Below are 23,820 nucleotides of genomic sequence, written 5' to 3'. Positions count from 1 at the left end.
TTCTTCTATGTTCCTTCCTTCTTCTCTTGTTCTCTTCCCTTGTGATTTGATGGCTTTCTTTAGTGTAATGTTTATATTTCTTTCTCTTTATTTTTTGTGTATCTGTTACAGGTTTTCGGTTTGTGGTTCCCATGAGTTTTATATATAACAGCCTATGAATATAGCAGTCTATTTTAAGTTGATGGTCACTTAAGTTTGTGCACTTTCTAAAAGCACTACTTTTTTTACTCCCCTCCCTGAACATTTTATGTTTTTGAGGTCATATTTTATTTTTATTTTGTGTATCACTTAACTCATTCTTTTAGATATAGATGATTTTACTACTTTTGTCCTTTAACCTTCATACTGACCTTTTAGGTGGTCGATCCACTACTTTTACTAAATGTTTCCCTTTACCCGTGCTATTTTTTTCTTTCATCTTGTTCATTTGTTTGTTTGTTTCTAGTTATAGCCTTTTCTTTTCCATTTAAAAAAGTCCTTTTAACATTTTTTTAAGACCAGTTTAGCGATGATGAACTTCTTTAGCTTTTACTTGTTTGGAAAACTCTTTATCTCTCAATTCTGAATGATAATCTTGCTGGGTAGGGTATTCTTGGTCGTAAGTTTTTCCTTTCGTTACTTTGACTATATCATGCCACTCCTTTATGGCCTGTAAAGTTTCTGCTGAAAAATCAGCCAATTGCCTTATGGCATATTAACCCTTGTATGTGACTTTTTGTTTTTCTCTCTTTATCTTTAACTATTGCCATTTAATTATGTCTTGGTGTGGATCTCTTTGAGTTCATCTTATTTGGGACTTGGTGCTTCCTGCACCTGGATATCTGTTTTCTTCCCCAGGTTAGGGGAGTTTCAGCCATTGTTTCTTCAGATGGATTTTCTGTCCTTTTCTCTCTCTCTTCTCCTTCTACAGACCCTGTAATGTGAATGTTAGATAGTTGATGTTGTTGCAGTAGTCCCTTAAACTATCCTCATTTGTTAAATTCTTTTTCCTTTTTGCTCTTCTTACTAAGTGATTTTCACCATCCTGTCTTCCATATCACTGATATGTTATTCTGCATCCTCTAATCTGCTGTTGATTTCCTCTAGTGTGTTTTTTACTTCAGTTATTTTATTCTTCAATTCTGATTAGTTCTTTTTTATATTTTCTCTTTTTTGAAGTTCTCCCTGAGTTCATCCATTCTTCATCCTAGTTTGGTGAGCATCTTTATGACCATTATTTTGAACTCTACCTGGTAAATTGTTTATCTCCATTTTGTTTAGTTCTTTTTCTGAGTTTCTGTCTTGTTTTTTTCATTTGGAAGCTGTTCCTTTGTCTTCTCATTTGTCTAACTCTCTGTGTTTGTTTCTATGCATTAGGCATATCATCTATTTCTCCTGGTCCTGAAAAGGTGGTCTTATATAGAAAGTCCCCTGTGAGGTACAGTATCACAATTCCTCCTGGTCACAAGAGCCAGGATATCCAGGGCTACCCCTGTGTGTGCCCTCTTGTTGTGGTTAGACCACTATTGCTACAGGCACTCTGGTAGTCTGGGCTCACCCCCTTGGTCCAGCCAGCTGATAGGTTTTTCCTCAACTGCTGCAGGCACACTGATGTGTGGGGCTGGTCCCCAGCTCAACTGGCTGCAAGGCCAGCCGGAACTGTTGCAGACATGCTGATATGCTGAGCTAGCTCCCTGGAGTGAGAGCCACTTTGGAGGGGTGCCAGTGCTGGCTGGGACTACCCACTGGCTGGGGCAGAGTGAGAACCACTTTAAAGGGGCCCGCTGGGGCAGGTGGGTTGTGCAGGGCTGGTCCTCGGGAACACCTGGGGAGGGTGCACAGTGTTAGTTAGGTTGAGAAAAGAGAAACAGAAATGGCAGCTGCCAGCAACAGGTCAGCCAGGGGGAAGGAAAGTGAAAAGAAACATAATGGCATCTGACAGTGTTTCCATTCCCAAAGGAAGTTCCACCAGATACCTGCCGTCTGGCACATACCCCCAAATAGTCAGTGAATCTCCTTCTCATATGACCTCGATGCTTTTCAGGCTGTTGCTTCTGCCCTGGTACCTGGAACAGGTGAGTTTGTGTGTGAGCTCTTTATGGGCAGTCTTGGTTTCCCACAGCCCTCTGGCTCTTCCAGACTTAAGCCTTGCTGGTTTTCAAAGCCAGACGTTATGGGGGCTTGTCTTCCTTGTGCAGCTCCCCTGGTCTGGGGAGCGTGACGTGGGACTTGGGTCCCTCGCTCCTCAGGGGTCCTCCACGGTTGTAATATCTCTCCCGTTTGTGGGTTGCTGCACTAAGTGTGTGCGTTCTGACTAGACCGTGTATCTCCCCCTCCTACCCATCTCAATGTGGACTTTTCTTTATATCCTCAGTTGTAGAAAATCTGTTCTGCTAGTCTTCAGGCCATTCTCAGACATGGTTGTTCTATCCGTAGTTGCAGTTTTGTGTATCCGTAGGAGGAAGTGAGCTCAGGATCCTCCTACTCTGCCATCTTGATCCCATCAAGATTATTTTAAATAGCTTCTCTTAGAAAAGAGTGTAAATGAGCACAATTGCTTGTCACCTGGTTTGTGAGAAAATGTTCCATTGGATAAAGAGACAAAATTGCTGAAGTACAGATTTTTAGCGTGTCTCTTTTTCTTATCTTATTTAAATAATATCTCCTAATGGTTAAAAAGAGAGAGACATACACAGAACTCTAATGGTTTTGGTTTCCATGGTGATAATTTTTCAGATTCTGACACTGCATGCCACCTAGTGTTTCCAAGCCAAGAGCTTTGATGTAATGGTATCCCAGGTTTTATCTTGTACTAAAGCTGAAGCTAGGAGCTATCTAAACGTCTTTTTCTTTTTAAAAGTGGCACACTTTTCCATTATGCCAATTCTTGAAACTGCCAGATTGGTGCTTCCATGTCTATAGTCTGTTGCCATTTCCTTTGTGATTTTCCAGTGTTCCGTTCCTGGATGAAATAAAGGTGGATTACTACCTAGCTCTGATCTCAGGTCCTCTCTTGTTTAGCTTCTCTGAGGCATTCCATTCCCTGTAAAACTCTTATAACCTAGCAAACTATGTATTTTACTCAGTCCCTAGTAAAACTCCTTCAAGAATTGCTGTGTAAGAGTGTTTAGAACTGTGGAAAGACAGAAGACTTACAAATGAAGCAGATTACCCTTCACTATTAGCAGCCTGATACAGACTTAGATCATGTTTCCGTGTGTACCAGGGAATCCACATACAATCTGAAATCTGTATTGAAATTCCAAACTTAAGAATTCAGGGCTTCCCTGGTGGCGCAGTGGTTGAGAGTCTGCCTGCCGATGCAGGGGACATGGGTTCGTGCCCCGGTCCGGGAAGATCCCACATGCCGCGGAGCGGCTGGGCCCGTGGGCCATGGCCGCTGAGCCTGCGCGGCCGGAGCCTGTGCTCCGCAACGGGAGAGGCCACAACAGTGAGAGGCCCGCGTACCGCAAAAAAAAAAAAAAGAATTCAGAGCTATCACAGAGTTCTGCTACCTAGAAGTGTAATGTCAAATGATAAACCTAGAGACAGGTTCATCAAAAACCTATATTAAGAATGTCAGCAAATCTTTCTGGAGGCTAGGAAACAAAACCTTGGATTGAATCTGACATCAAGTTAAAGGTTTAGAATGTGGCATCCCAGTTCTCCTGTAAACCCAAATTCACTTTCCAAACTAGCTTGATCAGCAATGCCTAAAAGTTTTACTTTGCTTTTCATAGACAAACCTTATTGAACACAATAAAGTAAAGCCCACAGCACAATGCCAGGCATGAATCAGTGCTCAATAAAGAGAAGCTGCTATTCTTACTGGGAATTTGTTCAATAAATATTTACTGAGCACCTACTGAGTGCTATGCACCTATCCTAGGCACTGAGGATACAACAGTAAACAAAGCAGACAAAAGTCCCTGCCTGCTTTGAGCTTATAGTCTAGTGGAGAGAGATGGTGATAAGTGCTATAAAGAAAGGGCAAACTGGCCTCCTGTGGTAAGTGGATACTGCTTAGATATTACTTCCTTTAGGGAATTTTTCCTAAGCTCCTTTCCCCCGACAGTAACACAAGCATGTGCATGCACGGTGACACACAAACACTGTATCTTTTCTCAGCTGCATGCTTAGAGCCTGGCATATAGTAGGGCCTTAATAAATAGTTAAAGAAAGAAAGTCAGAAAGGAAAGACTAATTTCAATCCTTAGGATTGTGTGTTAAACTCAGAATGTGATACCGATTCAATTTAAATCTGTAAAGTGAGAGTGAAGTGGCATTCCTGAAAAAAATGTTTGTTAGCAACATGAGGGTTAAACTTGAGGAAAGAAAGACTTGTCATGAATATAATCAGAATATGGGCAAATATATTTTGAAGAACCTAGAGGAAAGAGAACATATTTGATTAGAACTGGGAAAAGGCAGTAAAAGCTACACCACCTAAATTTACAGCATAAAAAAGAGGTTGGAATCGGGAAGAAGATAAGTTGTTTTGTTTTGCTTTTTAAGTTCAAGATGGCAAAATGATACAGCTGAAAATAAAACAAGATAATGGGCGAGACAGATTTGAGTAAAGAAAACAATAATGAGGTTAGATTTGTCTATATTCATTTTGTAAAGACTATAAGAATAAAATAAGCAAATGGATAAGAAATTTAAATTTCCATTGTTGGCAATTCTGAAAACTGCACAGAGTTCCTTTGATTTTAGATGATATGAAATGTGACATAAAAAGCTAGCCCTACCTTCAGAGGTTTCATCACCAAGCTCAATAATGTGAATATCATGCAAGTTTTCGTTTCAATAGTTTGAGATATGGAGGATCTTTTTTTACATAGTCACCCTTCTCACTCCATCTGTTAATCCTCTTGGAGGAAGTCACCCTGAGAGGTGAGTTTTCCAAGGGGTAACAAGGTCAGTTTTCAGATTTTAATTTAATCTAGTATGTAAGTTAATTTGTGGCTGGTAATCAGGATGAGAAACATTCATGAAATTTAGCAAAATATATTAATAAACTGAGTATATGGAACACTTTCATATAGAAAAGAGTCAAAATGACTGTGCAGTTTAAGGTGAAAATAGTCTTGTATTAACTTGTATGAAGGCTTGAGTTAATAGTCTTGTATTAAGATTATAAGACATTACTGACAAGTACCTGAACCCTTTTTTTAGCAAGTTTTTATGTATTATTTTCGTTGAGTTTAGCTGATTAAACTTATCTTCTTCCAGATGTGCCAAATACTGGTGTAAACAAACCTAGAGCTTCGGACGCTGTCCATCCCAATAACTATCTCATCAGGACAGAGCCAGAGCAAGGAACCCTCTACTCACCAGAACAGACGTCTCTCCATGAAAGTGAGGGTCTGTTGTATTATCTTTTAAGTATTAGATTTGCTTTTAATATTTCCATTTTGAAAATGAGCATCAGAAGTGTAAAATGAAGATATATTCTGCTGGTTTCATTCCTTCAGGATCATTGGGTAACTCAAGAAGTTCAACACAAATGAATTCTTATTCCGACAGTGGATACCAGGAAGCAGGGAGTTTCCACAACAGCCAGAACTTGAGTAAGGCAGATAATAGGCCACAACATTCATTCATAGGATCAACTAATAACCACCTGGTGAGGAATTCAAGAGCTGAAGGACAAACACTGGTTCAGGTAAGCCAAATACATCTCAATCCTTTTTTTAAAAATGGACTCATTTTACACTATGAGTCCATGATGTTAATGAAATTTTATGCTTGAAATCTAAAACTGCATTAGTTCCTATTAGTGAATTCTGATAAATTCTAGACATTGGAGAGTAATTTTTCTGTAAGCAGCAAGTTTGGCATGAGGGGAATAGTCCACGGAGAGTGTGAGAGGATTGGGTGGAATATTCTAGTCCCTGAGGGGTTATGAGTTCCTAAAAATACTAAAGCTAAAATATGCTGTAAAGAGTTCTAGAGGGCAAAGCACTATTCCCACACCTGCACAAAATGGGCCTGGCCCACTCTAACCAAAGTTTTTGCCTTCATCATTGGAATTGTTCTCTGAAAACGTATTCTTTTGCTTTGCTAGAATATAGTTATTCCTGCCTACAGGGAGCTACTATATAGAAGCATAACTATTCTGTTAAGGTTTTCTTACTTGATAGTCAAAAATAATAATGCATATGTATTTATAAAAACTCTTTAACTCCTCACTCACTGCCACTTTATTCACCTCAGTCCACCAGCATATGCCAGAATTAATAAAAGTAATAGGAGTCCCGAGTGGCAATAACTAGTGAGGATCTCTCTGTCCAAGTACCCCCGTGATTCCTCTGGAGCTGAAAAATGGCAAGATGATCAAAGAAGTCAGGCGAACCCTAAGCTTCTCTTAACGTGATACAGGAAGCCCTGAAGGTACACACAGCAGTGGGCCAACATTCGCAATGCCAAAGGAGAAACACAAAACGACTTTGGCTCAGCAATTTAAGGGAAACTTTTAAGTATTAAGAGACATTTCTGGGGCTTCCCTGGTGGCGCAGTGGTTGAGAGTCCGCCTGCTCATGCAGGGAACACGGGTTCGTGCCCTGGTCCGGGAGGATCCCACATGCCACGGAGCAGCTAGGCCCGTGAGCCATGGCCGCTGGGCCTGCGCGTCCGGAGCCTATGGTACGCAACGGGAGAGGCCACAACAGTGAGAGGCCCGCGTACCACAAAAAAAAAAGAAAGAAAAAAGAAAAGAAACATTTCTGTATTAAAACAAACACAAATATGGTGCATGAATTTTAAGGTAAGACAGGAAATCTTGTGCCCATAGCAAACTACTTCCAGCTGCAGACCCCTCTCCACCAGCTCCATTCCTCAGATGGTGCATTTACTCCTCTGCTGTTAGGGATGCTCTGATGAAACACTCTGGGAAACTTTGGACTAAATGCTTACAGGAGTTCATCTGCTTAGGTGAATTTCTATGTTGGCAGGTCTGAAGTCACACTTACGAATAATAATTAATTACACAGATTGTCTATTTTGCCCCTAAGAGTGGCCATGAGACCTTTTTAATTAATTTATTTATTTTTTAACTTACAGTAAGTTAATTTTGTTCCTGGAGATTGCAAGACCATCTTTAAAACTGAACTTGCATGTATTCTGGGGAACACAATTTCTAGATATCTGGGCCAAGTGTCATCCCATTTTGATAGTAAACAGCTTATGTGTGGGATTTTTTAAATTATCTTTAGCACTATTAGTAAACCCCAAGTACAGATTTTAATTTTCCAACTGCCTACTAATTTTTTTGTTTTGTTTTGTTTTTTCTTTTTTAACATCTTTTTTGGAGTATAATTGCTTCACAATGTTGTGTTAGTCTCTGCTGTATAACAAAGTGAATCAGCTATATGTATACGTATATCCCCATATCCCCTCCTTCTTGCATCTCCCTCCCACCCTCCCTATTTCACCCTTCCAGGTGGTCACAAAACACCGAGTTGATCTCCCTGTGCAACGTGGCTGCTCCCTATTAGCTATCTATTTTACATTTGATAGTGTATATATGTCAATGCTACTCTCTCACTTCATCCCAGCTTACTCTTCCCCCTCACCGTGTCCTCAAGTCCATTCTCTACTTCTGGGTCTTTATTCCTGTCCTGCCCCTAGGTTCATTGGAACCTTTTTTTTAAGATTCCATGTATATGTGTTAGCATACAGTATTTGTTTTTCTCTTTCTGACTTACTTCACTCTCTATGACAGACTCTAGGTCCCTCCATCTCACTACAAGTAACGCAATTTCATTTCTTTATATGGATGAGTAATATTCCCTTGTATATATGTGCCACATCTTCTTTATCCATTCATCTGTCAGTGGACAGTTAGGTTGCTTCCATGTCCTGGCCATTGTAAATAGTGCTGCAATGAACACTGTGGTACATGTCTCTTTTTGAATTATGGTTTTCTCAGGGTACATGCCCAGTAGTGGGATTGCTGGTATATGGTATGGTATGGTAGTTCTATTTTTAGTTTTTTAAGGAACTTCCATACTGTTCTCCATAGTGGCTGTATCAATTTACATTCCCACCAACAGTGCAGGAGGGTTCCCTTTTCTCCACACTGTCTCCAGCATTTATTGCTTATAGATTTTTGATGATGGCCATTCTGACCGATGTGAGGTGATACTTCATTGTAGTTTTGATTTGCATTTCTCTAATGATTAGTGATATTGAGCATCCTTTCATGTGTTTGTTGGCTATCTGTACATCTTCTTTGGAGAAATGTCTATTTAGGTCTTCTGCCCATTTCTGGATTGGGTTGTTTGTATTTTTGATATTGAGCTGCATGAGCTGCTTATATATTTTGGTGATTAATCCTTTGTCAGTTGCTTCATTTGCAAATATTTTCTCCCATTCTGAGGGTTGTCTTTTTGTCTTGTTTATGGTTTCCTTTGCTGTGCAAAAACTGTGAAGTTTCATTAGGTCCCATTTGTTTATTTTTGTTTTTATTTCCATTTCTCTAGGAGGTGGGTCAAAAAGGATCTTGCTGTGACTTATGTCAAAGAGTCTGCTGCCTATGTTTTCCTCTAAGAGTTTTATAATGTCTGGCCTTACATTTAGGTCTTTAATCCATTTTGAGTTTATTTTTGTATACGGTGTTAGGGAGGGTGCTAATTTCATTCTTTTACATGTAGCTGTCCAGTTTTCCCAGCACCACTTATTGAAGAGAATTCTTTTCTCCATTTTATATTCTTGCCTCCTTTATCAAAGATAAGGTGACCATATGTGCATGGGTTTATCTCTGGGCTTTCTATCCTGTTCCATTGATCTATATTTTCTGTTTTGGGGCCAGTACCATTCTGTCTTGGTTATTGTTGCTTTGTAGTATAGACTGAAGTCAGGGAGCCTGATTCCTCTAGCTCCATTTTTCCTTCTCAAGAGTGCTTTGGCTACTTGGGGTCTTTTGTGTTTCCATACAAATTGTGAGATTTTTTGTTATAGTTCTGTGAAAAATGCCATTGGTAGTTTGATAGGGATCACGTTGAATCTGTAGATTGCCTTGGGTAGTATAGTCATTTTCATAATGTTGATTCTTCCAATCCAAGAACATGGTATATCTCTCCATCTGTTTGTATCATCCTTAATTTCTTTCATCAGTGTCTTATAGTTTTCTGCATACAGAAAACTTTTGCATTCCTTGTGGGCCTCAATTAGGTGTCCACAGTTCTCTTGTCCTTTCTCAATCACGCATCGCACACCTTCTTGGTCTCTGGGCAGGCACAGCAGGGCTGCAGAGGCTTCTTCTCCTGCGACTCAGATGGGGCAGGGCTTGTGGCCGCCAAACCAGGCATTTTTTGCACCGAAAGCAGCAACTAGCACAGACACCCTAAACGCCAGCCTCCGCAAACGCCGCCGATTGCCTGCAATCTTTTGTCTCCTTAGGTAGGTTTATTCCTAGGCGTTTTATTCTTTTCATTGCAGAGGTAAATGGGAGTGTTTCCTTAATTTCTCTTTCAGATTTTTCATCATTGGTGTATAGGAATGCATGAGATTTCTGTACATTAATTTTGTATCCTGCTACTTTACCACATTCATTGATTAGCTCTAGCAGTTTTCTGGTAGCATCTTTAGGATTCTCTATGTATAGTATCATGTCATCTGCAAACAGTGACAGCTTTACTTCTTCTTTTCCGATTTGGATTCCTTTGATTTCTTTTTCTTCTCTGATTGCTGTGGCTAAAACTTCCAAAACTATGTTGAATAATATTTGTGAGAGTGGCATCCTTGTCTTGTTCCTGATTTTAGAGGAAATGGTTTCAGTTTTTCACCACTGAGGACGATGTTGGCTGTGGGTTTGTCATATATGGCCTTTATTTGTTGAGGTAAGTTCCTTCTATGCCTACTTTCTGGAGAGTTTTTATCATAAATGGGTGTTGAATTTTGTCAAAAGCTTTTTCAGCGTCTATTGAGATTATCATGTGATTTTTATCCTGCAGTTTGTTAATATGGTGTATCACATTGATTGATTTGCATATATTGAAGAATCCTTGCATTCCTGGGATAAACGCCACTTGATAATGGTGTATGATCCTTTTAATGTGCTATTGGATTCTGTTTGTTAGTATTTTTGTTGAGGATTTTTGCATCTAGGTTCATCAGTGATATTGGTCTGTAGTTTTCTTTTTTTGTGACATCTTTGTCTGGTTTTGGTATCAGGGTGATGATGGCCTTGTAGAATGAGTTTGGGAGTATTCCTCCCTCTGCTATTTTGGAAGAGTTTGAGAAGGATAGGTGCTAGCTCTTCTCTAAATGTTTGGTAGCATTCACCTGTGAAGCCATCTGGTCCTGGCCTTTTGTTTGTTGGAAGATTTTTAATCACAGTTTCAATTTCAGTGCTTGTGATTGGTCTGTTTATATTTCTATTTCTTCCTGGTTCAGTCTCGGAAGGTTGTGCTTTTCTAAGAATTTGTCCATTTCTTCCAGGTTGTCCATTTTATTGGCACGTAGTTGCTTATAGTAATCTCTCATGATCCTTTGTATTTCTGCAGTGTCAGTTGTTACTTCTCCTTTTTCATTTCTAATTCCGTTGAGTTGAGACTTCTCCCTTTTTTTCTTGATGAGTCTGGCTAATGGTTTATCAATTTTGTTTATCTTTTCAAAGAACCCGCTTTTAGTTTTATTGATCTTTGCTATTGTGTCCTTCATTTCTTTTTCATTTATTTTTGATCTGATCTTTATGATTTCTTTCATTCTGCTAACTTTGGGTTTTTTTTTGTTGTTGTTCTTCTTTCTCTAATTGCTTTAGGTGTAAGGTTAAGCTGTTTATTTGAGATTTTTCTTGTTTCTTGAGGTAGGATTGTATTGCTATAAACTTCCCTCTTAGAAATGCATTTGCTTCATCCCATAGGTTTTGGGTTGTCGTGTTTTCATTGTCATTTGTCTCTAGATATCTTTTGATTTCCTCTTTGATTTCTTTAGTGATCTCTTGGTTATTTAATAGCATAGTGTTTAGCCTCCATGTGTCTGTATTTTTTACAGTTTTTTTCCTGTGATTGATATCTAGTCTCATAGCATTGTGGTCAGAAAAGATACTTAATATGGTTTCAATTTTCTTAAATTTACCAAGGCTTGATGTGTGACCCGAGATATGATCTATCCTGGAGAATGTTCCATGAGCACTTGAGAAGAAAGCGTATTCTATTGTTTTTGGACGGAATGTCCTATAAGTATCAATTAAGTCCATCTTGTTTAATGTGTCATTTAAAGCTTGTGTTTCCTTATTTAATTTCATTTTGGATGTTCTGTCCATTGGTGAAAGTGGGGTGTTAAAGTCCCCTACTATGAATGTGTTCCTGTCAATTTCCCCTTTTATGGCTGTTAGCATTTGCTTTATATATTGAGGTTCTCCTATGTTGGGTGCATAAATATTTACAATTGTTATATCTTCTTCTTGGATTGATCCCTTGATCATTATGTAGTGTCCTTCTTTGTCTCTTGTAATAATCTTTATTTTAAAGTCTATTTTGTCTGATATGAGAATTGCTACTCCAGCTTTCTTTTGATTTCCATTTGCATGGAATATCTTTTTCCATCCCCTCACTTTCAGTCTGTATGAGTCCCTAGGTCTGAAGTGGGTGTCTTGTAGACAACAAATATATGGGTCTTGTTTTTGTATCCATTCAGCCAGTCTGTGTCTTTTGTTTGGAGCATTTAATCCATTTACATTTAAGGTAATTATCATATGTATGTTTCCATTACCATTTTTAAATTGTTTTGGGTTTGCTATTGTAGGTCTTTTCCTTCTCTTATGTCTCCTGTCTAGAGAAGCTCCTTTAGCATTTGTTGTAAAGCTGGTTTGGTGGTGCTGAATTCTCTTAGCTTTTGTTTGTCTGTAAAGGTTTTCATTTCTCTGTCAAATCTGAATGAGTTCGTTGCTGGGTAGAGTAATCTTGGTTGTAGGTTTTTCCCTTTCATCCCTTTAAATATGTCCTGCCACTCCCTTCTGGCTTGCAGAGTTTCTACTGAAAGATCAGCTGTTAATCTTACGGGGATTCCTTTGTATGTTATTTGTTGCTTTTCCCCTGCTGCTTTTAATATCTTTTCTTTGCATTTAATTTTTGATAGTTTGATTATTATGTGTCTCGGTGTGTTTCTCCTTGGATTTGTCTTTTGTGGCACTCCCTGCGCTTCCTGGACTTGATTGCCTGTTTCCTTTCCCATGTTAGGGAAGTTTTCAACTATAAGCTCTTCAAATATTTTCTCAGGCCCTTTCTTTTTCTCTTCTTCTTCTGAGACCCATATAATTAGAATGTTGATGTGTTCATTATTGTCCCAGAGATCTCTGAGACTGTCCTCAATTCTTTTTTCTTTATTCTGCTCTGCAGCAGTTATTTCCACTATTTTATCTTCCAGGTCACTTATCTGTTCTTTTGCCTCAGTTATTCTGCTATCAATTCCTTCTAGAGAATTTTTAATTTCATTTATTGTGTTGTTCATCATTGTTTATTTGCTCTTTAGTTCTTCTAGGTCCTTGTTAAACGTTTCTTGTGTTTTCTCCATTCTATTTCCACAATTTTGGATCATCTTTACTATCATTACTCTGAATTCTTTTTCAGGTAGACTGCCTATTTTCTCTTCATTTATTTTGTCTGTTTGGTTTTTACCTTACTCATTTATCTCCTGCATATTTCTCTGTCTTCTCATTTTGCTTAACTTACTGTGTTTGGGGTTACCTTTTCGCTGGCTGCAGGTTCGTAGTTCTTGTTGTTTTTGGAGTCTGCCCCCAGTAGTTGAGGTTGGTTCAGTGGCTTGTGTAGGCTTCCTGATGGAGGGGACTGGTGCCTGTGTTCTGGAGGGTGGGGCTGGATCTTGTCTTTCTGGTGGGCAGGCCACATCCAGTGGTGTGTTTTGGGGTGTCTGTGAACTTAGTATGATTTTATGAAGCCTCTCTGCTAATGGGTGGGGTTGTGTTCCTGTCTTGCTAGTTGTTTGGCATGGGGCATCCAGCGCTGGAGCTTGCTCTCCGTTGGGTGGAGCTGGGTCTTAGCATTGAGACTGTGATCTCAGGGAGAGCTGTTGCCAATTGATATTATGTGGGGCCAGGAGGTCTCTGGTGGTCCAGTGTCCTGAACTTTGCTCTCCCACCTCAGAGGCTCAGGCCTGACACCAGGCCGGAGCACCAAGACCCTGTCAGCCACATGGCTCAGAAGAAAAGGGAGAAAAAAAGAAAGAAAAATAATAATTAATAAAATAATAGAAAATAATTCAAATTAAAAAAATAAGAAAGCAATTTGAAAAACATGAAGAGAGCAACCAAACCAATAAACAAATCCACGAATGATAACAAGCACTAAAAACTATACTAAGATAAACGTAAAAATCAGAAACAAGTCAGTCGCAGACAGCAAACCCCAAGTCTACAGTTGCACCCAAAGTCCACCGCCTCAATTTTGGGTTGACGCATTGTCTATTGAGGTATTCCACATATGCAGGGTACCTCAAGTTGATTGTGGGGATTTTATCCACTGCTCCTGAGGCTGCACAGAGAAATTTCCCTTTCTCCTCTTTGTTTGCACAGCTCCTGGGTTTCAGCTTTGGTTTTGGTCCCATCTCTGCATGTAGGTCACCCTCAGGCTTCTGTTCCCGCCCAGACTGGACGGGGTTAAAGCAGCGGCTGATTAGGGGGCTCTCGCTCACTCACACGGGGGGATGGAGAGGTACGGTAGTTATAATTGGAATGCAGGGCGAGCCTGCGTTGGCAGAGGCCGGCATGATGTTGTGAAAGCCTGAGGCACACTGTGTGTTCTCCTGCCTACTAATTTTTAAACTCCCTCTTTCTTGCCTTATTGTTTATTTTCAGTCACCTTCCCTCCCCAGATCTTCTCCTTTCCATGGCTATTGCCTTCCCAGAATTGTTGAGTTTGAGCACCCAAGTGGTCTCAGAGCAGGTGTTTCAGCCAGCCAACTGCTTATGACACGTGGAGACAAAACATGTTTCTTCTTATGGCATCTAAGAGTATACAAAGTCTGTGACTCATCCCTTTTCTTCCTTTATTGCCCCAACTAAAAGTGAAAGGGGGTTGATGACAACTGTACTCTAGTAGTCACTAAGCAGATACAGAAAAAGCTTGGTCCTGAGCTTATAACCCACTGCCTCAGTCCAGCCACCATTCTTCTTCATTGTTGTCCTGCATCAAGAAAGGAATCTGAGACTCAGTGTTTGCAAAAGTCTATGGATTCATAGAAGGACTAGCCCTGGCAGAGATGTTCTTCATTTCCCAGTCTGGTCATTTGCAGCTGGCCAGAACTCAGCAGAGATTTTGAGCATACCTCCTGCTGGAACAGATTGTGGGTACTTGTATTTGCATCTCTTTTGATCCACCAGCTTAAGACAAGAGCTTATAAATCAAAGGAGGTAGAAAGAAATGGCTGAAATCACTAGCAGCCACACTTAAGCTAAAAGAAAAGATAGATTTGGCTAACGCACTAATGCAGTACTCACAGAGGAGAGCTGAGAGCACAGGCCCTATCCAAACGTTCAATTATTCCACTTTGAAAGAACCTTCCTTTTGTTAATGGGGCCAACCCATAAAGACAGTTGTAAAGGCAGTTATAGATACTGCTCTAGCTTTATCTAGATTAACATATTGGAAAAGTTTTGTTTTGTTTGTTTTGTTTTTGTTTTACACAAATGGGTTAACTTAGCCAAACTTTGACTCGCAGGGTACAAAATAAGTACACTGGTCCAGTGACCCTTCACACTTGCAATACAGCATGGTATGTGTTGTGGAAAATGTGTAGGCAGAGGGTAAAATAATGTAAAGACAAAAGAAAAAAAGAATAGTAAATGTCTTTAGATCTCTCCTTACTGGTTGGTTTTAGTGTTCTGAAGGGGCAAGTTGGAGATTAAACCACCACCAAAAAAAAAAAAATAGTAGAACAAGAAAAACAGAATAAGGAAAAATTAAGATCCAGCTCTACAGCAAAAAAAAGGAAAAGAAACTTAGATGCCTAAAATAAATAGTGAATTCACATTCTGTAGTGAGCTATGTACATTTTTTTGTGTAATGACAATGGACACACAACCCTGGATAAACCATTCTCTTTTCTCCCCCTTTCATCAGCCATCAGTAGCCAATCGGGCCATGAGAAGAGTTAGTTCAGTTCCATCTAGAGCACAGTCTCCTTCTTATGTTATCAGCACAGGCGTGTCTCCTTCAAGGGGGTCACTGAGAACTTCTCTTGGTAGTGGATTCGGCTCTCCATCAGTGACCGACTCCCGACCACTGAACCCCAGTGCATACTCTTCCACCACATTACCTGCTCAGCGGGCAGCCTCTCCGTACTCTGCACAGAGACCCGCCTCCCCATCAGCTGTACGTCGGATTGGGTCGGTCACCTCCCGGCAGACCTCCAGTCCCAACGGACCAACCCCTCAGTACCAAACGACCACCAGAGTGGGGTCCCCACTGACCCTGACGGATGCACAGACTCGAGTAGCTTCCCCATCCCAAGGCCAGGTGGGGTCATTATCCCCCAAACGCTCAGGGATGACCGCCGTACCGCAGCATCTGGGACCTTCACTGCAAAGGACTGTTCATGACATGGAACAATTTGGACAGCAGCAGTATGACATTTATGAGAGGATGGTTCCACCTCGGCCAGACAGCCTGACAGGTGAGTACAAGGGGACAGCCCTACACAAAGCCCAGCGGGAAAGTCTTCCATGTAACCGTTGTTGAAACAGAGCATGTAACTTGGAAAAAGCTTACATTTTTATCTTAAAATTTATACTGCAGACTTCAGGCTGACTTGTCTTTCAGGCTCTATAATTGTTTTTCTTTTTGCGGTACCTGGGCCTCCCACTACTGTGGCCCCTCCCGCTGCGGAGCACAGGTTCCAGACGCGCAGGCTCAGTGGCCATGGCTCACGGGCCCAGCCGCTCCACGTTACGTGGGATCTTCCCAGACCGGGGCACGAACCCGCGTCCCTTGCGTCAGCAGGCAGACTCCCAACCACTGCGCCACCAGGGAAGCCCTGGACTCTATAATTTTTAATGCACCGAATTACACACATTTATATCACCAGACCTCTTTTGTAATGAATACATTTCTCCCATCCCTCACAATATTAGGATATAAGAGGTACTTTTTTGCTTTTTAGAAGAATTGGTTGGCATTCTAAACTGTTTGTTGAGGTTTTTCACAGTGAAATAGTTTTCACTAGCTAGGCCTACCCATACTCAAAACCCTAAGATATGTTAAAAGGTGGTATCAGAATATCTGTTCAAATTTTTTTTTTTAAAGAAATGCCCTAATAGTGTAGACTAGAATATGGATTTCCTCACTTACTGCCTTGATTTTTAGCATCCTGATGGGAAAGCACAAATTTCTTATGAATTACCTTCAAATGCCGCTTGTATTAAATCAGAAAGACACCAACCAGGTCACTGGTAGTCCAACTGTTTCCTTCAGGGTTTTTTCACGGCAGGTACCCTACATGATGTATAGACTTGTTCTTTTGATTAAAATGAATTCATCTTTAGCTAGTGTTCTAAATTATATTTTAAAAGTAACATGTACATAATGGTAAAAAGAATTCAAACTATGCAGGGAAATATGAATTGAGAAGTGAAAGTCTCAGCCTTCTCTTTACCCTCACCCAGTCCCACTCACCAGTTTATGTATCTTCCAGAATGTTTGATTACATATATGAGTATATACATTACATACAAATGTGCACACATTGTGTTTCTTTTTTATTTTTAAAAGCTGTTGGAATTCTATTATATATATCTTCTATACCTTGTTCATTTTTTAATATGTCAGAGTTCTACTTCATTCTCTCAAGGGATGCCTAGGACCCTATTTTATAGATGTATTATAATTTAATCACTTTGCTATTAATGGACATTTAGGTTTTCTCATTTTTAGCTGTTAGAGACAATGATGCAATATATATTATTCCTCCTGCATATTTGCACATAGCTACTAAGATAACTATGGGATCCATTTCTTGAAGTAGAATTGCTGGATCAAAATATGTGTGTATATTTTCTTAATGAAATACTGTCAAATTGCCCCCAGGAAGGTTTTATAGATTTCTATTTATACCAGTAGTTTGAGCGCATGTTCCCTACACCTTCACTAGCACTGCATGATGTCAAAGAGTTTCATCTTTGCCAGTCTGGCAGTTAAAAAGCTGTACCTCATTGTTTCAAGTGGCCTGTGTTGAGTAATGACTGAGGTTGATGATTTCATATGTTTATCAGCCATTTTATTGCTTTTCTGCAAACCGTGAGTCCAGGTCGTCTATTTTTTTAATTTGTAAATGCTTATTATACTTGAAATAAATTAACCCCTTGTAATATACTTCTCAGGTATTTTTCTCATTTTGTAATTTGTCTTTTGACTTTGTTTTTGGTATTTCTTATTTACAGAAGTTTTTAATATTTTGTGAAGTAAGATTAATATCCTTTCCGTATGGCTTCTGGGAAAGGTAAAGCCTTTTTGAAATTTTCTGATTGAAGAATCTTGCACAAAGAATTAATATTGAACTTGATTCTGAGCTCAAGGAAATTCCTAGTGGAGAAACTGCCTCTTTTTCATTCAGCCGTTAGAGGGGTGTCCTTGGCTTAGATATTTTCTGGCATGCCTCTGAAAAGTATGCAGCAGAGTGAGGTGGAATCATTTACGACATTCTGCCTCTGAAGGAAACCTTAAGAGATAAATAGTTCTGAGGATTTCTGTGCCCCAGCCCCGCCCCGTGTATGTGAACAACGGCTGTGCAGAAATCTATGTTTGCAGTAGAGTGAAGAGGAAGCCCAGGAAAGAAAGTGAGCACATAAAGTACTGTCTCCATGTTTAACCCTGGAGCGCTGATCTCCTTTGGTTTAAAAAACCTGCTTCTCTGACAGTGCAGGTGAAGTTAGACTTTATGTTTCAGGGGGAAAAAATTATACGTAGCCTATTATGGATTTTTTTTTTTTCCTAGAATATGACAGTCTTCAAAAGAAGTAAAGGGTTTCTTAAAATGTTCTAGGGATGCTTTGGTTTCCATCATCTAGCTACCTGCCCAATTAGTCTGAATGTGGATCCTAATTTGTAAATTCCTCTCTTTTTTTTTCTTATTTTAGAAAGTGATGCGCTTGTCATTATATTTACTATGCTTCTGATTTCAAAGGCTTAATAACCTGCTAATTGATAAGCCTAAAGCAATATTTTATAATCGATTCAGACACTTGGATTTTGGTGATCATAATTTAAATGATGTATATAAATTACTTCCTACAACAGAAAAATATGTCTGCCTGAAAATATTCATTTCTGTATAATCATAGCATATCAAGACAAGTTTTGAGAATAAGAAGAATTCATATTTGGAAGATAAATTTATGTTTGTTTTCACTAACTTAAAATATAAAGGTTTTAAATCACAAGGAATATATCATTGAAGTAGGTAAACTAGTATGTATTTGTGGAATTGCAACATATCACTTGTCTTCCAGTTTAAAAGATATTAAGTTATAATAGCCTTTCTGCACAATCATTTTACTTAATCTATAGGGGCTGTGTAATTTTGTAATTTTTTAAATGTTAATCTACAGTAGTTGTGTTTTGTTTTAATGCATGAGTAGGTAAACAAAAATATTTACCATCATAATGTTATTCACAAAGATTTCTAATATCGAGAAATTGCTATTTCACTATAATTCTTAAGTTTTTATTTCCCGTTATAGTCTATCACGTACAGTCATTTCATCTCACTAATAATCCTGTAACAGGGGGCTGTTTATTGGATACTTTTTATAGTTGTAAGTGGTAACAAGCTCATTTGGTTACCTTTCTTGTGAAATCATAGTAAATGTTTATGAAAGTTTTCATATTATATGGATTCCAGTGAAGACTCCAGCTAGATCCTGGCACAGTGAGAATATCACATTCTGAACGGGGCAGAATGCTTTGGTCTCTTTTCACATCACTGTGGTGGTGAGCCAAGGCGGCTTAGCCAACTTTAGGAGCATCCAGGACTCAGCTTGCCTCCACCCAAGTGTTTGCGATCTTCAGAGTCTCACAGTAAATCAAGGGCTCTACTGAATATTAAAATAATGCCTCATACTGATAAGATTTCCAAGAACTAGGTGCATTTTCCTGCCCACTTTACGTCACCATTAACAAAATCAATGCCTGCAACTTTTGTTCAAGATACTCTTGGGCTCTATAAAGAAATGGAGTTTATACTGTGCTAAGAATGAGAAATCTGCCAGTGAATAAAAAGCTGAAATCCTCAGATGAGAACTTTACAACAGCAATCATAATATGGTCTTTAGAGTTACATGGGCTTCCATGAACCCCTGGTGAGCTAACCTCCCTCCTTAACCTTATGTCTGTGGAGGGCTCTGTCCAGTTCAAGGTTTCTCACACCATGTCTCATTGATCCTTGAGAAATAGCTTTGTCCAGTGCAATGACAGATCATGGAGGGGGCTTCCTCTCAGCCCCACCAGGAAGTAGCTCTCTGAAGGGGATGAACTACATTTCCTTTGGGGCTCCGTTTCCTCAATTTTAAAATGGGAAGATTTGGCTGAATGAGCTCCCAATTATAAGATTGTATAAACCTGTGGTCTTCATTTTAGCAAGTGAGGAGCCAGTAGCCAAAACCCACATTTGTTCATTTAATTTCTTCCCATGTCACGTTGCTGTCCGGGGTTGGTAATAATCATTCATATTAGCAGCTTTAATGTATTAACTTTCTTGCCACTCCTCACTAAGCAACATGTAATTATCACTCACATTCAGGCCCATTCACTTTTAGTTGTCATATGATTAACTGAGCTAACAAGATGTGAGCAAGCGTGTCTTTTGGTAATTAGTTACTGCGTTGATTATTTGCAGTCTTTTTAAAAGCGAATATATGCTGACTGACCTCAGATATGTTTGTGCTTTTTCTTGCTCGTATTTAGAATGTAACCTTAGTTGGTATTCTTACCAAGTGACAAATTTTACTTACTAATGAATGATGACACCTCACAGATTTCTGAGCATCATAATGTAGAATATACTAATTCACTTTTTTAAAGAAAATAACATGTTTGGGTTTGAAATTTGCAGTAATTATTAATAATTTGAATGAGAGTATTTGAAATGACTTAATACACTAACTTTGTACTTTTCCTTTACACTAGAAAGAAGGTAAACAAGAATCTGGTATTTGGATTCCTAGAAAAACACTTGTTTTGTTTTTTTAATTGTGATAACAAATAATAAAAGAATACTTTATAAATCTTATTAGTTCGCTGATGATATTTTAAACTTTGTAACATAAAATTTCACCTTTTTCTATAAAAATCTTGGATGAATGAATTGAGACAAAGTTCAGAACAGTTCTTGAACATCAGCCTATTTCTAAGCGCTATTATGTAGGTGTTGTTTAAAGAGGTGTGGGACATGACGGCGCTCTCTTTTTGGTCACCATCATAAAATAGCTTACAGTTGGGGGATGAATTTCAGAGTATCAAACCATTTAATAATTTCTTATATTTTTTTAGAAAATTTACTTTTATCCTGCTGCCAGAGGAGAAAGTTTTATTTTTAGAATGTATATGGTATCCCATTCATATCTGTTATCCCTCTTTTGTAAAACTCACTAGGTTTGGTGTTTAGACTCAGCATTTGGTCCTGTTGTTTAGGAGTTATACTTTTAACCTCACCACAGCTTTCAAGTTTTTTAATGATGTAATTTTCCTGCCTGTAGGCTTACGGAGTTCCTATGCTAGTCAGCACAGCCAGCTTGGACAAGACCTTCGTTCAACTGTGTCTCCCGACTTGCACATCACTCCTATCTATGAGGGGAGGACCTATTACAGCCCAGTTTACCGCAGCCCAAACCACGGAACCGTGGAGCTCCAAGGATCGCAGACAGCACTGTACCGCACAGGTTCGGGTGGGCATCAGCTCTGTTCAGCTGCTTTCCCAATTTCACCAGCCCAAGAGTAGAGGATTTTATTGAGATGGATTTCCTGTTAGAGTGAATTCATATTGCCCATTTGGTTGTCAGATAAGCAGCCGTGAAAGCAAATCAATAAACAGTAAAACAGAAGTTCATTTAGTACCTACTTATAAGTGATATATTTTTACCTTAGTTCAATCTGATCAGTGAACACAGTGATTATATTTTAATTCACAAATAAGTTTGTTGAGCTATAAATCCGACTCCTCAGGTTAGAAGCATATCAGATATAGAAAGGAAAGCCTTTTTTGGAATATTTCTTTGTAATTTTTGTTTCCTAGAACACGTATTTAGAGAAAATCTCTACGTGAGCTATTGGCTTATCTTTGATTTAGCATGTATGTAGCCCAAGTGTATGTGGTACTACTCTTTTTTTGTTACTGAATCTCTTCTGAATTCTTAAGTGATAGAATGTGAAATAAATATTCCTTATGATAGACTCAATCTGGGACAGAATGCAATGATGGCAGTTATAAAAATAGGGAACAGGAATTCACCAGGGGTCCAGTGGTTAGAACTCCGTGCTTCCACTGCAGGGGGCCCAGGTTCGAGCCATGGTTGGGGAACTAAGATCCCACATACCACGTGGTGTGACCAAAAAATAATAATAATAATTTTTAAAATAAGCAGCTAGTGCATCACACCCTTGCACCCCCAGACTCACATTTGTGTCACACCGTAGCGGCTGATAGAGCAGAAGCTAGAACCTGTGGCCACGTGAGCTGCCAGATTGTGCTACGGGTGTGGCTTATAAAGTCCCAAGAGGCCGCTTTAAAAAAAAAAAAAAGTTAGTACAGATTTATTAACGTGCCCATAAATGAATTCCAGGTAGCAATGATAATTCCCTAAAGACACAACTCTAGGAGCCATACCTCACAGAACACCATGAGGGAGAAGACTGAATTTGAATTGGTTCTTTGCCAAAAACTGACAGTTTGGTCCACTGTGGTATTTTTCTCCTGATAAAATGTACCAATTTTTAATAGATGTTAGTGAAGAAATGTTTCACTCATTATGTTCTGTAAATTGAAGAATTTCTTTATTAGGATTAAGAAGTAAATAGTGTTAAAATATGTTAATTGCAGGAAGAATATGAACACAATCATTGGAGAGATACCTACTGCAATAATTTGGAAAGAAAGGTTAAATACAATGTACAATACTTTATACATAGCATCACACAATCATTTTAGGGAGTAGCTTTAGAAGAAGTTGATATATCAGTCTTCTTTCCTGTGAAGTATATTTTCCAATGTTATCAAAATACACAAGTCTATAAATAAAATATGTATCAAAATACGTAACCTGTGTTCACTAGGTGTCCAAAGTTTGACGGTTTCAGTTATCTATAAGTTTGAATATCTTACGTGCCTTTTATTGCTAAAATGTAGTTATGAAATTTTGTTATCTATTTCTAAGATTAGTTTAATTATTTTCCTTTATTTCACTTTCAGTTTTGTTACTAAATCTTAAACATTAAGACCTACTGTGTAAGCAGATTTATAGTTTCATTTTTGCTTTTTCCTGCTAATAAAATTGACATAAATATTGTTTGTGTTATGTTAAAAACTTCAGTGCCTTTGTTAGCACTAATGAGCTAGATTGGTAATACCTAAAATTAAGCAATTTATATAATTGTTAAAAACGTAACCCTTCTTAAAACTAAAAATATTTTGACTTTGAAAAGTATCACTTTGTGGAGAACATACTAATCTTTTTTAAAATGCTGACTTTCTAGTAGGTGTTGGAAATCTGCAAAGGACGTCCAGCCAACGAAGTACCCTTACATACCAAAGAAATAATTATGCTCTGAACACAACAGCTACCTATGCGGAGCCCTACAGGCCAATACAATACCGAGTGCAAGAGTGCAATTATAACAGGCTTCAGCACATAGCACCAGCTGATGACGGCACCACGAGATCCCCATCAATAGACAGCATTCAGAAAGATCCCAGGCAAGTACTGGTTATGAGTCTCCAGAATGCCACCATATCTCAGGAGTCAACTAGTTCCTTCATCCTGACTTTTTTCAAGTTGCCGTGTCTGTTATAATATCAGTAACTCCTTATCTCTCATATTTCCAGTCGTTTGCCAGCACTGTAGGTCATTGAGGTTAATTTCCCTTTAGAGATAGATTCCTTCTTTCAGTGCTTTAATAATAAGTCAGAGAATGCGCAGGTCTGTGTGACTATCTGCAGCACCCACAACTGAAATACTTCATCAAGGCAACCACCTGGGATACGTCTGAATTACACAAAAGATTTTAAAGATCATTTTATGCCTTTTCCTTTATCTTGGCTGACCTCTTACATGATGGCTTCAGAAAATGCATATGGTTGTTTTAAACTGGGAAAGACCAGTGTCAAGTACATTTTGAATCATACTGGTCGGTGCCGTGTTGCGCTTTTATCAACTAGGTCCTTCGAAAAGCTTTCTGCCATTTCGGGGAAGATAGTTTACAAGAAATTCTCACATCTCATGAGCAAAAAATATTTGGCAAATAATAGATGTTTCCTGCTTTTAATTTTATTTGGCCATGTAGAAAACGTGTTTTATTAAGATGAGTCATTTAGTACTTGATCGATTTTGAAAAAGTAGCCTCATCTCTTTAATGAAAGTCATTTAAAATATTCAGGAAATAAAGATATTTAGAAACTAAAAGAGAATTTTAGCTTCTGAAAGAGTGAAATTATTTCTAAATTTTAAGCAGCTTGAGTGTTATTTTAAGGCATATATTAACAAGATTTCATTCACTCTTTGCCCACAAATAGTTATTTCACTGAAAGATTGTTATCATTATCAATTCATTTATAGCAGCCTACCAACTTATTCTAATGAATTAAAAGCATGAGTGAGGTTTGGTTATTAAA

General features: G+C 38.7%; 1 protein-coding gene across 16 annotated transcripts in view; it reads left to right on the top strand.

Annotated features, from left to right (window-relative positions):
* Positions 1 to 23,820, top strand: part of PKP4 (plakophilin 4) — a 252,775-nt gene that overhangs the window by 182,516 nt on the left and 46,439 nt on the right. For 8 of the 16 annotated variants that reach the window (XM_033860144.2, XM_033860143.2, XM_073807684.1 and 5 more), the window contains 5 exons: positions 5,215 to 5,346; positions 5,457 to 5,647; positions 15,066 to 15,618; positions 20,693 to 20,881; positions 22,686 to 22,905. In XM_033860144.2, coding sequence (XP_033716035.1) covers positions 5,215 to 5,346; positions 5,457 to 5,647; positions 15,066 to 15,618; positions 20,693 to 20,881; positions 22,686 to 22,905 — 1,285 coding nt within the window. The remainder of the gene's footprint in view (positions 1 to 5,214; positions 5,347 to 5,456; positions 5,648 to 15,065; positions 15,619 to 20,692; positions 20,882 to 22,685; positions 22,906 to 23,820) is intronic. The other 8 variants (XM_033860153.2, XM_033860146.2, XM_073807691.1 and 5 more) reach the window with 6 other exon arrangements.

Source organism: Tursiops truncatus, chromosome 7, assembly GCF_011762595.2.
Source record: "Tursiops truncatus isolate mTurTru1 chromosome 7, mTurTru1.mat.Y, whole genome shotgun sequence".
NCBI classification, from domain to species: domain Eukaryota; kingdom Metazoa; phylum Chordata; class Mammalia; order Artiodactyla; family Delphinidae; genus Tursiops; species Tursiops truncatus.
Note: the sequence above shows the minus strand (reverse complement) of the source record. Positions and strands in the feature narration are given on the sequence as shown.